Below are 12929 nucleotides of genomic sequence, written 5' to 3' on the forward strand. Positions count from 1 at the left end.
AACCTGAGGTTTGGAAAGAAGCTTCTGCTTTAAGAAAAAACTTGCAGGTGCCAATCCAAAATTCAGGTACAGTCATTTTCCTCCTCTCCCCAAAATGTCACTCGCTATTTAATAGAGAAGAATCACTTAAGAAAACATAGTACTCAAACTCACTCCAGATGTTCACGAATAAAGGATATATTTGAATAAACAGATTTGATTCATGATTAAATTCACTCCTAACAAATACTGCCATCACCTGACAAGACAAAACTTGAACGGTAATCAGTAAAGCACAGGTGCCAAAGAACCCAGCAAAGCACTATGTGAATGGCAGCTGAGGCTTTATAAGCAGATGTGTTGAGTTCTCAAAACTAGGCATTAAAAGAGTTCAGTTCAGAGGGTCTGAAGTTTTCAGTCTCCTTTTGGAATGACAGTCACTGTCACTAGCATCCCCATTCGCTCAGGAAACATCAGGTAAAGTGGTAGTTCTATTATTATTTGGGGGTGGGGTGCTTGTGTCTACCTTAGCAGCAGAGCCCTTTTCCAAATGGAACATAACACAGGATGCTGATATACAGAACAGGTTAAGGAAAGAACTGCTCTGCTTGAAAGGGGAAGGCCTCCACTTGGCCTTCTTCCCAAAGGTATAGTGATGTATCCTCAAGGGTCATGGATGGAAAATCCCTGATACAAAAGGTAGAGGGCTGACGTCCTGCAGCAGTGAACAAATCTGGAGATGAGTATCAGGCTGTCAACTTGACCTTGTTCCTCCTGCTGCCACCTACTACCTACCCTCACACACTACACACATACTCAGGAGAAGGGAGGATAGTAAATTATTTCTACTGTTGAAAAGGCTGCAGAGCCATTTAACTCAAAGCACTGAACAGAACTGGGTATTTACTTAGTTTTAATTTCTTTTTTTTTATAATTCTTGCTTTTAAAAATTCTTTCTCTCTCTCTTTTTTTTTTTTTTTTGGTGACTATTTAGTATGCTTCTCTTTTTTCAAATGCCAGCTAAACAGACTTTAAAGTATAAACTGAGTTAAAAAAAGAACCCAAAAAACACTGTTTTTACCTCCTGTAACGGCCCATCAGGGACTGCAGTCTGTACCACATCATGTCTTAGTTTTCTCAAATGAAGAAGCTTCTCTCTGTAATCATTCACAGTGGCTGGCACAAGTTCTGCCTGGCGTAATATAGCAAAGACAGACTGACGCTCTGAGAGCCCGTCATCCTGAACAACCAGAGGAAACCAGGAGGCAGGTCAGTATTTTGATTTTCCAAAAAGAACATTAAATGTGAACAGAAGTCTAAAAAAGAAAAACTGGCATATATTAACGTTTTAAATTAAATAAGCAACACATTTTTTGAGTAAATGATTCATTCTTCCTCACGTCATTTACTTTTTGGTAGATTATCTAGGTTTAGTGTCTAGCATAGACATGACAAGTAAAAAACAGGAAAGTAATTCTCAAAATCACTCAAGTTGATTGGCAATATCTTTTGAAATAAAGAAAATGTATATATACTTTCACTGTACAATTCTACTTCTAAGTAGAAGTAATTTCTACTTCTGGAAGTAGTCATTTGCATTACTGAAATGTTTCCCTGAACAAAGATATCTGTGTAAGGATGTTCACGGCAGTATTATTAGAAATGCTGAAAAACTACCAACAACCCACCTAAGCATCCATCAAGAGGGAACTGGTTAAATACAATATTTTAAACTGTGGGGCACTATTCAAACTTCAAAAGAAATGAGGTAGGGCTAGAGGTACGGATATGGAAAAACTTACATGACACCATTTGGTTAAATGATGTGTGTATATACAAAAAGTCTGAAAGAATAGTCACCAACTAACTGTGGATTTTCAGTGGTGGCCTTGCTGAGGGGATGGGAATAAGAATTGCAAAAAGTTTTTTTCAAACTTTGTGATAGATATTTACACGGTATTTGAATTTTCTGTAAAATTATCATTTTGGAAAACAATATGTCAAGTTATATTTTTTAAAAGTTACCCAAAATGAACAGTTAAAATACCTCCATTAATTCTGGAAGCCGAACCTCAAAGTGGTTTAGGATCCTTATTGTCAAAAGCCGAATCTAGAGAAATTAAAAGGCATGTTTCAAACTCCAACGTTTAAACATAAGAAACTGATTAAGAGTCAGTGAGACCTAAGTTTCATGGAATTATGAAAGATATACCACTTGTCAGAGTAATACATGTTTATTCTATTCCTTATTTCATATTCAACACCAACTGACACCTTATTCAAATGGTACGTGGAACAATTAATGACCAGACTAGACTGAGAAGATAAGGTTGCTCATAAAATGGTGTTGCTTCTTTGAACTATGACACTATAAGCATCTCTGTAAATAAGCGCAAAGAATCTGATTAAGCTTACAATTCCACTGAAATTAATGGTTTTTCTTTCTAAATAACATGTTCAGGTATTTCTATACACCTGAATGAGCAGCAGAATCACCTACAGAGCTTTGAAAAATCATGCAGATACGTCACTTCCACCCTATGCCTGCAGAATCAGAATTTGAGGGTGTTGGAACCCAGAATTTATATTTTTAGTAAGTGCCCCAATTAATCCTGCTGCAATCAGTTTGTAGGTCAGTGTTTAGGAATCACTGCTTTAAATAGAAACCACCCCAAAGCAGCATTTTCTGATTAAGGAGCTCTGACAACCACTGGCAATACACGTATAAAACAAAAGATGAGAGGCAGAGAACACACCACGAAGCCGCAGTACCTTGGATATGCCAGTTGAAATGTTTGCTCGTAACTTGGGAAATAATTCCATTAGAGCTTCCTCTGAAAGTGGCCCCCTGCAGCCACATAAGGATAATCTCTGATAATAGAGATCAGCCAACAGCAACACAGATGGTTCCAAAGGAAACGCTCTGCAATGAGATATTTATTAGACCCAAACTGTACCATACACCACAGAGAACTTAGGCTATACTAGAAACCACAGAAAATTATCACAGATGAAGGAAATGTAAGAGGGAACAGGTGAAAGTTTTACATGGACATTTAGCATCACTTGAGACATGAAGAAGCTGAGGTCCACCAACAGTGAGCCACACACTCAAGGAAAGACACACAGCCAGAGGCAGAGGCAGGATTATAATATGGTATTTTGACTGACGTCAAATGCTGTCTTTTCAATCCACATACTCATAAGTGACAGTGACATACGGGGGGATATATAATATTCACTGAGTGTTTTCCATGTGCCAGGTACTGAGCTATGAGGGAAGCAGTACAGAGCAGGGGGCCGGCACATCAGCTCTGGGGTAGGGCAGCCCAGGCTTGAAGCCAGCCCATCATCATCATCATCCATGTAACCCTGGACAAGCCACTTAACCACTATGTGCTATCCTCCAACAAATATTTACTGAGTACCTACCATGTACCAGTGACTTTTCTAGATACTGGCTATAGCAGGAAACCAAGGAAAAAGTCCCTATCCTCCTGGAGCTTATATTCTAATAGGGGAAGGTCACCCACATATAAACCATAAATAATGACAGTGACGAGGACAATGGAGAAAAGTGAATCAGGAAAAGGAGGCTGGACTGAGAGACTGGTGCATGGGGGAGAAGGCGAGAGGGCGAGGGGGTGGAGAGGAGTGCTGTTTGATATGGGGGTGGTCACGGAAGGCAGAGACTGAAGGAAGTCAAGAAGTGAGCCAAAAGGCATCTGGAAGAAAAGCATTCCCGGCAGAGAGAGCAGCGATGCCAAGTCCCAGACAGGTGTGCTTGCCTATGTGAGGAGAATCGAGGAGACCAGTGCAGCTGGAACGGAGCGAACAAGGAGGAGTGGCTGGGGGTGAGGCCAGAAGCCAGGGCCTAGACTACACAGGGCCCCAAGGAACATGATGAGGACTGCGGGTTTTATCCCGAGCAGGCTGGGTGCCACGAGAGCAGGGTTTCTCATCAGTGGCTCTGCTCACGCGGGCCAGGTGACTCTTTGTTGTGAGGCTGTCCAGTGCACAGCAGGGCGCTCCTTACCCACCACACTCCAGTAGCAGCCCCCAGCTGCGATGACCAAAAACGTCTCCAGAACGGCCCGTGGTTGAAAATCACTATTTCCGAGGGTTGGTGGCAAAGAGAGTGACATGTTCTCTTTCACGGAAAAGAATCATCCTTGTTGTTGGGTACAAAACAGACAGCAGCAGGGCAAGGATGGAGGCAAGGAAACTTGTTAGGAGGCTACTGCAGTCATCCAGATGAGAGATGGAGGTGGAGACCAGGGTGGCAGCGGGTGCTGAGCAGCTGGGGTTCTGGATTTATTTAAGAACTCGAGTTCCCCCTTCTACAATGTTAACAGTACCTATACCTCAGGGAGTTGTTGTGAGGATTACAATAATAACGTAATAATAATGTACGGAAAGTACTCAGAAGAGTGACCGGCACATAATAAAAATTCAATAAATGCAATTTGTGTATTGTTATTACTGCACGCACAGTCTAATTCAATCTCCACGAGGTAAGTACTGCTACTCCCTTTTGAGAGAGAATAAAGTTGAGATTAACTAACTTACTCAAGGCTATCTAGCTAGTAAGTGATGAAGACAAGGTTCAAATCCGGGTTGTCTTGGCTGTGAAACCTCCGGCGTAACCAGTAGCTAGTGCAGCACCCAGCACTGAGGCCTGCATCTACAACTTTCACAAATGAAAACTTGCACTGCCACCCTCCAAGCCAATTCGCTCCTATTAGAGGTTTCTGGGCCTCCTAGGTTAAAAGCACCTGCCCGGGATGCCAGCTGGCCTTCCACAGGGGACAGACAAATCCCACTCTGTTATGCATGCTTTTCCGTTTTAAAACCTCCACAGATGCCTTAAATTGTTCCCACCAAAGAATACAGTGTGAGAAGTTTAAACAGAATGACTTAAAAAAAGGGGGGGGGGGCTTCCCTGGTGGCACAGTGGTTGAGAGTCCGCCTGCCGATGCAGGGGACACGGATTCATGCCCCGGTCCGGGAAGATTCCACATGCTGCGGAGCGGCTGGGCCCATAAGCCATGGCCGCTGAGCCTGCGCATCTGCTGCAGTGAGAGGCCCTTGTACCGCAAAAAAAAAAAAAAAAGGGAACACATACGGATTACGGTAAGTAGGAAGACAACAAAGAAAAACTCCTCCTTAAAAAAATTTAAAGCAATTCAATTAACAATAGAGAGACAGTGGCCTTGCCCAGATTGGGGAATGTACAGAGATTCTGGATTACTGCACTAAGTCTTTTAACTGGTCTCCTTTACCCTCCTTCAGTCTCTTCTCGACATAGCAGCTTGAGTGATCCTACTTTGGCCTACGCCACTCTCCTGCCAAAAACACCTCCTGTGGCTTCCCCTTTCACTCACAGTAAAAGCCAAGGCCCTACAATGGCCAAAGGTCAAACACTACCTGCCACCACGCGCCCCATATCCTCCTCTCCTTCTACCCTCTCCTCGCCCTACTCAGCTACAATAGTTCCTTGCTGCTCAAGCAAGGCACCCACACAGAGCCTCGGCACTCACATCTTCCCTGGGTTTGGGACAGAGTGCCCCAGGTCCCAGATATCCCATCCCCAGGGCTTACTCCCTTGCTGCTTCTGGGTTTCTGCTGAAATATCTCCTTGGTGAGGCCTTCCCTAGTTAAAACTCCTATTTGTCCCCAGCCTCCAGACTCTCGCTGTCCCGACTTTACTACTGTCTAACATGCCATATATTTTACTTGTTTATTTTGTTTAGTATATCTTCTTGCTAGTGTGTTAGCTCCATGAAGGCAGGGAATTGTGTGTTTCATTTACTGTGTCTCCCAGTGCCAAGAACAGGGCCTGGTACATGAGAAAAACAATGAATACTTATTGAATGAAGTAAATGAGCAAATCTGTTGTTAAAAGCATGTAAATAAAATGGACTAGACTCCAGAAACAGAAGCAAACTACTACTTCACAAGATATTTAAAACGCCTGACCTTTAGAAAGGGTGCTAAGCCGAGCAATGAATGGCTCCCAGTAACGGCCCTGTGCTATGACCCAAATCAAAATAAACTTAAAAAAACCCCAAAACTGGATTGTTTTGGTATGTAGTAAAAGGACCACAGGAAAGTTTTCTGAAGTGCTAAGTTTGTCAAGCTGAGAAACACTGTGAAAGCAGAAACGTGTATGTTGGAGCCACGGTGCCATGTCATGTGACCAGCATTATACACCCACTTCACTCTGCAACACTGATTTACATACACAGTAAAATACCCTTTCACAAAGATGAATCTGTATTTAAAAATTGTATCCAAAAATGTTCTTATTTTAACTGGAGGATTTAAATCAATAATAAATTTCCTACAGGAATACAACTCAGGTAAAAAATAGATCCAAGATTTTGCCAACACAGAAGCTTTTATATTTCATTCATTATTAAGCTCAATGTAAGATATGTTTACTCACAATATTAAATTCTTCACACGTTCCACAGAAACCAGATGAAGAAGTTCAGAAGATTCTTCCAAACTTAGCAGAGTATTTACAGCTTGACAAAGAACAAATAAGTTTCCTTAAGGCAGAAAAACAGGAGAAAACCCATTACTTCTTTGACACAATAACTATAGACATCTCATTTTATCTACCACTTGGTATTTATACAGAGTTCTTAAAGTGAATCTGTGCCTTCTAAAGGATTATCTGTCAAATGTCAGAATATAACAGAAAGGAACTGAAAGGGGGTTCCAAGTCTTATATTTTAACTTTCTTAAGAGAAAAATATATTCAGAAATAGAGAATAAAAATGTACGTTCCCTTCAACTGAGATGAGGAGAAAATTCAATGGTTCTACCAACTGGTATTATCAAAATTAGAACTTTTGAGAATAGACTTAGACTTTTCAAAAGCTAAGAAATTATCTTTGTGTAAAACTCATGTTGATTTTATGACTCAAATTTATAAGAAATCACATATCCAATGGCTACTACCTATAATTGACTCAATTTATATTAATTAGATAATCATTTAATCCTAGACCAGAGGTTGGCAAACTATGGCCCACTAGTCAGATCTTGCGGGTAGTCTGTTTTTATATGGCCAGCAAACTAAGAATGCTTTTCACATTATTAAAGGGTTGTTTAAAACAACAAACAAACAAACAGAATTTGCCACAAAGACTGAAGACAATGTGGCCCACAAAAGCTAAAATATTTACTGTATTGTCTTTTACACAAATATTTTGCCAACACCTGCTCTAGTTAGAAAAGGGCTATCCAACAGAACTTCCTTTCTGCAGTGGTAGAAAGGCTCTATATTTCTGCCAAATGTACTCACAATCCAATATGGTAGCCACTAGCCACATGTGGCTACTGAGCACTGGAAATGGGGCAGGTCTACTTTATTCTTTAACATGTCTGCTTAGTATCTAACACAGAACCTAGCAATTAATATTTAAATGAATGAGTACTATACACGTGTTAGGAAAAAAAATACCATGCTAGAATAAAACACAACACCTATTATTATTTATTTTTGTAGCAAAATTTTTTTTTATTAATCTTATTTTGATCAAAATACCTACTTTTAAATTGCTGTTCTCAGCTAGTTGGGGGAGATGGACAAGTATATAACAGGAAATGGTGTTTGGGGCAGGGCAGTCTAATTCTGCCTGTATGAGTCATGAAGACCTTTCTAGAGGTACTGTGTTTGAGCTGAGTTTTTAATTTAATTTAATTTATTTATTTTTGGCTGCCTTGGGTCTTTGCTGTGCGCGGGCTTTCTCTAGTTGCAGTGAGCGAGGGCTACTCTCTGTTGCGGTGTGCAGGCTTCTCATTGCGGTGGCTTCTCTTGTTGCGGAGCACGGGCTCTAGGCTCGCAGGCTTCAGTAGTTGTGGCTCGTGGGCTCTAGAGCACAGGCTCAGTAGTTGTGGCACACAGGCTTAGTTGCTCCGCTGCGTGTGGGATCTTCCTGGACCAGGGCTCGAACCCGTGTCCCCTGCATTGGCAGGCGGATTCTTAACCACTGCGTCACCAGGGAAGCCCTGAGCTGAGTTTTGAAAGCTAAGCATGAGTTCACCAAATGATGAAAGACCTAGAAAGGACTCCAGGCAGAAGGGACACATGTGCAATGGTAGCCAGAGGGACATACAAGAGAGTGTCTTGCTCTAGGTAAGCAAATGCCTGTAGCACGAGTGTATACCAGGGCTAGACTGGGCGTGGAAGACAGGAACAAGACACAAGCTGGGACTCGAAGTTGAGTCTGATTTCTTAGACCATGGCAGCCTTCTACTACTTCACCTTTGGACTCAGCAAATGTTCAAGCTGTCCTGACTTTGTCACCACATTATGAGGTACAAGGGTAACGCCTCCATCTCGGTCTCTTTTTTTCCTATTTACATACAGGGGGTTCTGCCAGAACACAACGGCAGTACTATTCTCTGGTATCTGTGTGTTTACAGTTACTCTGGGTGTGCCAGAAAAGACAGACAAGAGAACAAATGGTGATTGTAACTGACCTTTTCCAAAGCTCCCACTGTCAACAGTCATGAAGAGTGACTCTATGAAGCAGGTGACTAGGGGTATCACCTTCTCTTTCTCCAGGGGTCTGTCCAAGAAGTGGGGAGAAAAAGGGAAATGCTCAGACTAGCATTCAATGGCTTTTTCATGAAATGGCAAAAAATGGCTAATAAATGTTTTCATCAGCTTGCTAAAACACCTTTCACAATTAAACACAGTTGATTTTCTCACCTAATATGAGGTAACACGACAAGGGCCGCCCAAGACCATGAAAGGTAAGTAGTCTCTTTATTTGGGGGTAACTGAATTATAGATAAAAGATGATCTAATACTGAGATCTGTTCCTTTCCTCCCTTGGATCTGGTCTTCTTCTGCCTTATATTGGATCTGAAGGAAGAAAAGATAAACAAATATTTAAAATAAGAGAGGATATAATCGCTCTTGCCCTCTGAAGTTTGAAATAAAATTGGTTCCTTTCCATGCATGGAGCATTAGCGGGAAGGAAGGAACTGGTGGTGACAGTTGAATACAAGTAACTAAACAAAAGTGACTCATTTACTGATTTTTCAGCGACAGACTTTTTCAACCCCATTAGTTCTACTTTCTTCTATTTTCTATTTTAATTTGCTTCATAACTAAAAGCAACTCTCTTCCAGTTTTAGGTATTATTTCTGAATTTTGTGCTGATGGACATGTGTTTAAGAACTGGAGAGGTAATTTATTGGCATGAACTGACTTCCTCCATCCCCTCTTTCCTTTCTGACATGAATTTTACTGCTTCACCAATGTGGAGAATGATGTTGCAAAGGAATCACAGTGAATTTGACAAATGTCGCTAAAATGATTATGACTTACAAGTAACTTTTGGACTTCCCTGGCGGTCCAGTGGTTAAGACTCCACTCTTCCACTGTAGGGAGCGTGGGTTCGATCCCTGGTTGGGGAACTAAGATCCCGCATGCCACGTGGCCAAAAAAAAAGCAAGGAGTAACTTCCTCGGAGGCTTTAATCTGATAAGTGGTTACTCAACACTATTTTCTAATATGACATTCAGTTTTAGGTATCTGTTACTTTGGTGGTATTCTTGTTTGCCTCTATTTTTGCCAGTGAACTATACCTCAGTCCTATGTGAAAGACAGAAATCCAGTGGAAAGAAAAGTCATAGAAACAATAAGTAAATTGATCTGTTTTTATAATTAATCCTCCATGTCCAGTTTGGTTAACTTATTATGGAATAGAAGTAGAATATCAGGTTTTTATTTCTATACCTTTTTATCATTAAAGTTAACCAAAAAAGTGGCATTCTCTTTTATTTCATACTTATCAGGATACTGAATGCTTGGAAATTATGATAGATAACTAAGTTAATTTTACTGGTAATTTCTAAAAGTCACTATACCTTGATATACAGTCTTTCTAGTATTAACCATAACTCAATAATCGGCAAAAATCTTACGAATAAAATATTGAGATGCTTTATAAAGATGACTCATTAGCTGCCATGTCATTCCCCTGCTTCGTCACACCTGCCAATGAGCTCCTCCAATAAAATCCATACTCGCCTCATCCTGTAAGGCCTTGGGTGATACAACCCTCCCCTCCTTCACTCACTTCCTCTCATTCCACTCTCCTCCTTACTCAATGCTCTTTATCCACACAGGCTTTCCTTTTGTTCCTCAAACACACTCGGCTTCCTCCCATCCCAGAGCCTTTGCCGGCACGCTTCCCTCTGCCTGGAAAGCCTGTCACCCAGCCTTTCTTTGCCAGGTTGGATCCTTCCACCGTTACAATCGGACCAAAGGTCCCCTTTCTAGACAGGAGTAGTGCTGCCTCTCTGTCTACTCTGTCTCGAAGCCCTGTTTTATTTTTCTTTTTATCACTATCTAAAATTAACTTGTTTGTTTATCTGCCTCACACGCCTGTCCCCCCAAGACTGTCATCTCCCCCAAGAAGAAACCTTTTTCTTTTTCATTATTATATCCCAGTGCCTAGAACAGTGTCTGATACAATAAGTACCTGTCAAATGACGGAATAAATTTATCTTCTCAAGAGTCTTTTCACATCGATTATCTCCTTTTATTCTCACAATAAATCTGTGAGATAAGTGGATGGAGTGTGATCAGGAATATTCAGACAAAGGTGACCATTCACGTATTATTCTACGGGGTGATGGAAGTTTTCTTAGACAAAGAAATACAGAAACTGTGGCACTTACCTTAAGTTAGTATGCTTCCATTTATTAGGAATGATAAGGGAACTGGTTTCCTGATCTATAAATTCTAGAGGCACACCCACTCAACTATTTGAAACACAGTAAGCAGAATCCTCTCAAATATTTACATAAACTTTGTTTCGACTTCCAAAGAGTATGTACTGTTTTTAATGAAATTGAGAAAGTAATCCATAGACCGTTTAACAATTCAAACAATGCAAAGGTTTATAATCTGAAAGCTAATAGTCACTTCTTTCTTCTCTTTACCATCCTCCTGTCATAAACAAAGGTAACAGTTTTGTGTCTCTTTAGGGGGTCGTCAATTCTCCCCAAATTGACCCACAGATTTAATGCAATTCAAATCAAAATCCCAGCAAGGTTTTTTTTTTTGTAGACATAGACAAGTTTCTTCTAAAATTTATACAAAAGGGCAAAGGACCAGGAATAGGTGAAACAATCTTGAAAAAGAAGAATACAGTGTAAGGAATTTTTTTAAAGATTTCCAGATTTATTTTATGCTATAGTAACAAGATTGTGGCATTAGAGGAGGACAGACACATAGATCAATGAAACAGAATAAGAGCCAGAAACAGTCCCACACACTTGTGCCCAGCTGATTTCTGACACAAAAGCAAAAGCAGTTCAATGAGGAAGAACAGCCTTTTCAACAAATGTGGCCAGAGCAGTGGACATTCAGAGGCAAAAAAGGAAACTTGACCTAAACTTCACACCTTATATAAAAATTAACTCAAAATGGATCATGGACTTAAATGTAAAACATAAAATGATAAAACTTAAAAAAATAGGAGAAAATACTTGGGACCTATAGTTAGGCAAACAGTTCTTAGACTTGACATCAAAAGCATTATCCATAAAAGGAAAAGTTGATACATTGGACCTCATCAAAATTTAAAACACTGACCACTGAAAAATCTTGTTAAGCAAAGGAAGACAAGTTACAGACTGGGAGAAAATATTTGCACCATCACGAAGCAGACAAAAGGACTTGTAGTAGAATATATAAACACTCTCAAAACTCAACAGCAAAGAAACAATCAATCAAATCAGAAAATGGGCCAAGGAAATGAACAGATATTTCAGTAAAGACGACATGCAGATGGCAAATAAGCACATGAAAAGATGTTCAACATCCTTAGCCATTAGGGAAATGCAAATTAAAACCACAGTGAGATAGATATCACTATATCCTATCAGGCCGGCAAAAACAAAAAAACAGTGAAAATAATAAATACTGGCAAGGACGCAGAGAAACTGGATCACCCATACTGCTGCTGGGAACGTAAAATGGCACAGTCACTCTGGAAAACCATTTGGCAGTTTCTTATAAAACTGAACATGGGGCTTCCCTGGTGGCACAGTGGTTAAGAGTCCGCCTGCCAATGCAGGGGACATGGGTTTGTGCTCCGGTCCGGGAAGATCCCACATGCCGTGGAGCGGCTGGGTCCATGAGCCATGGCCGCTGAGCCTGCGTGTCCGGAGGCTGTGCTCTGCAACGGGAGAGGCCGCAACAGTGAGAGGCCCGCATACCGCAAAAAAACCCCAAAAACTGAACATGAAAAATAAAACGAAGCAACAAACAAAACTACAACAACAACAAAAAACTGCAAAACAAAAACAAAAGCCCCAAAACTGAACATGCCCTTACCCTATAACCCAGTAAGTCCACTTTGGGGCATTTATCTCAGAGAAATGGAAAGCTGCGTACATGAATGTTTATAACAGCTTTATTCATAAGAGCCAAAAACCAGGAATGACCTAGTTATTCCTTTCAACAAGTGAATGTTTAAACAGACGGCTACATCCATTACCATGGAATACTACTCAGGAATAGCACACAAAGATGTTCAACATAAAAAGGAGTGGATTACTGATGCACACAACAACTTAGATGGGTCTCAAGGGAATTGTGTTGAGTGAAAAAGCCAATCTCAAAAGCTGTACTGCATAATTTATATAATATTCTTGAAATGACAAAACTGTAAAAATGGAGAATAAGACTAGTGGTTGCCAGCAGTTAGGGATGGAGTGGGGAGTGGCAGGGTGAGTGTGGCTATTAAAAAGTAGCACGAGGGGGCTTCCCTGGTGGCGCAGTGGTTGGGAGTCCGCCTGCCGATGCGGGGGACACGGGTTCGTGCCCCGATCCCGGAGGATCCCACGTGCCGCGGAGCGGCTGGGCCCGCGAGCCATGGCCGCGGAGCCTGTGTGTCCGGAGCCTGTGCTCC

The 12929-nt window shown here is 41.1% G+C and overlaps 1 protein-coding gene across 1 annotated transcript in view; it reads right to left on the reverse strand.

Annotated features, from left to right (window-relative positions):
* UTP20 (UTP20 small subunit processome component) overlaps positions 1–12929 on the reverse strand; it is a 92374-nt gene that overhangs the window by 64312 nt on the left and 15133 nt on the right. The window contains exons 13-18 of the mRNA XM_060112774.1: positions 8708–8863; positions 8476–8564; positions 6428–6533; positions 2752–2902; positions 2027–2089; positions 1061–1219 (exon numbers count right to left, since the gene is read on the reverse strand). Coding sequence (XP_059968757.1) covers positions 1061–1219; positions 2027–2089; positions 2752–2902; positions 6428–6533; positions 8476–8564; positions 8708–8863 — 724 coding nt within the window. The remainder of the gene's footprint in view (positions 1–1060; positions 1220–2026; positions 2090–2751; positions 2903–6427; positions 6534–8475; positions 8565–8707; positions 8864–12929) is intronic.

The sequence above is a fragment of the Mesoplodon densirostris genome, chromosome 11 (assembly GCF_025265405.1).
Source record: "Mesoplodon densirostris isolate mMesDen1 chromosome 11, mMesDen1 primary haplotype, whole genome shotgun sequence".
Taxonomy (NCBI): Eukaryota; Metazoa; Chordata; class Mammalia; order Artiodactyla; family Ziphiidae; genus Mesoplodon; species Mesoplodon densirostris.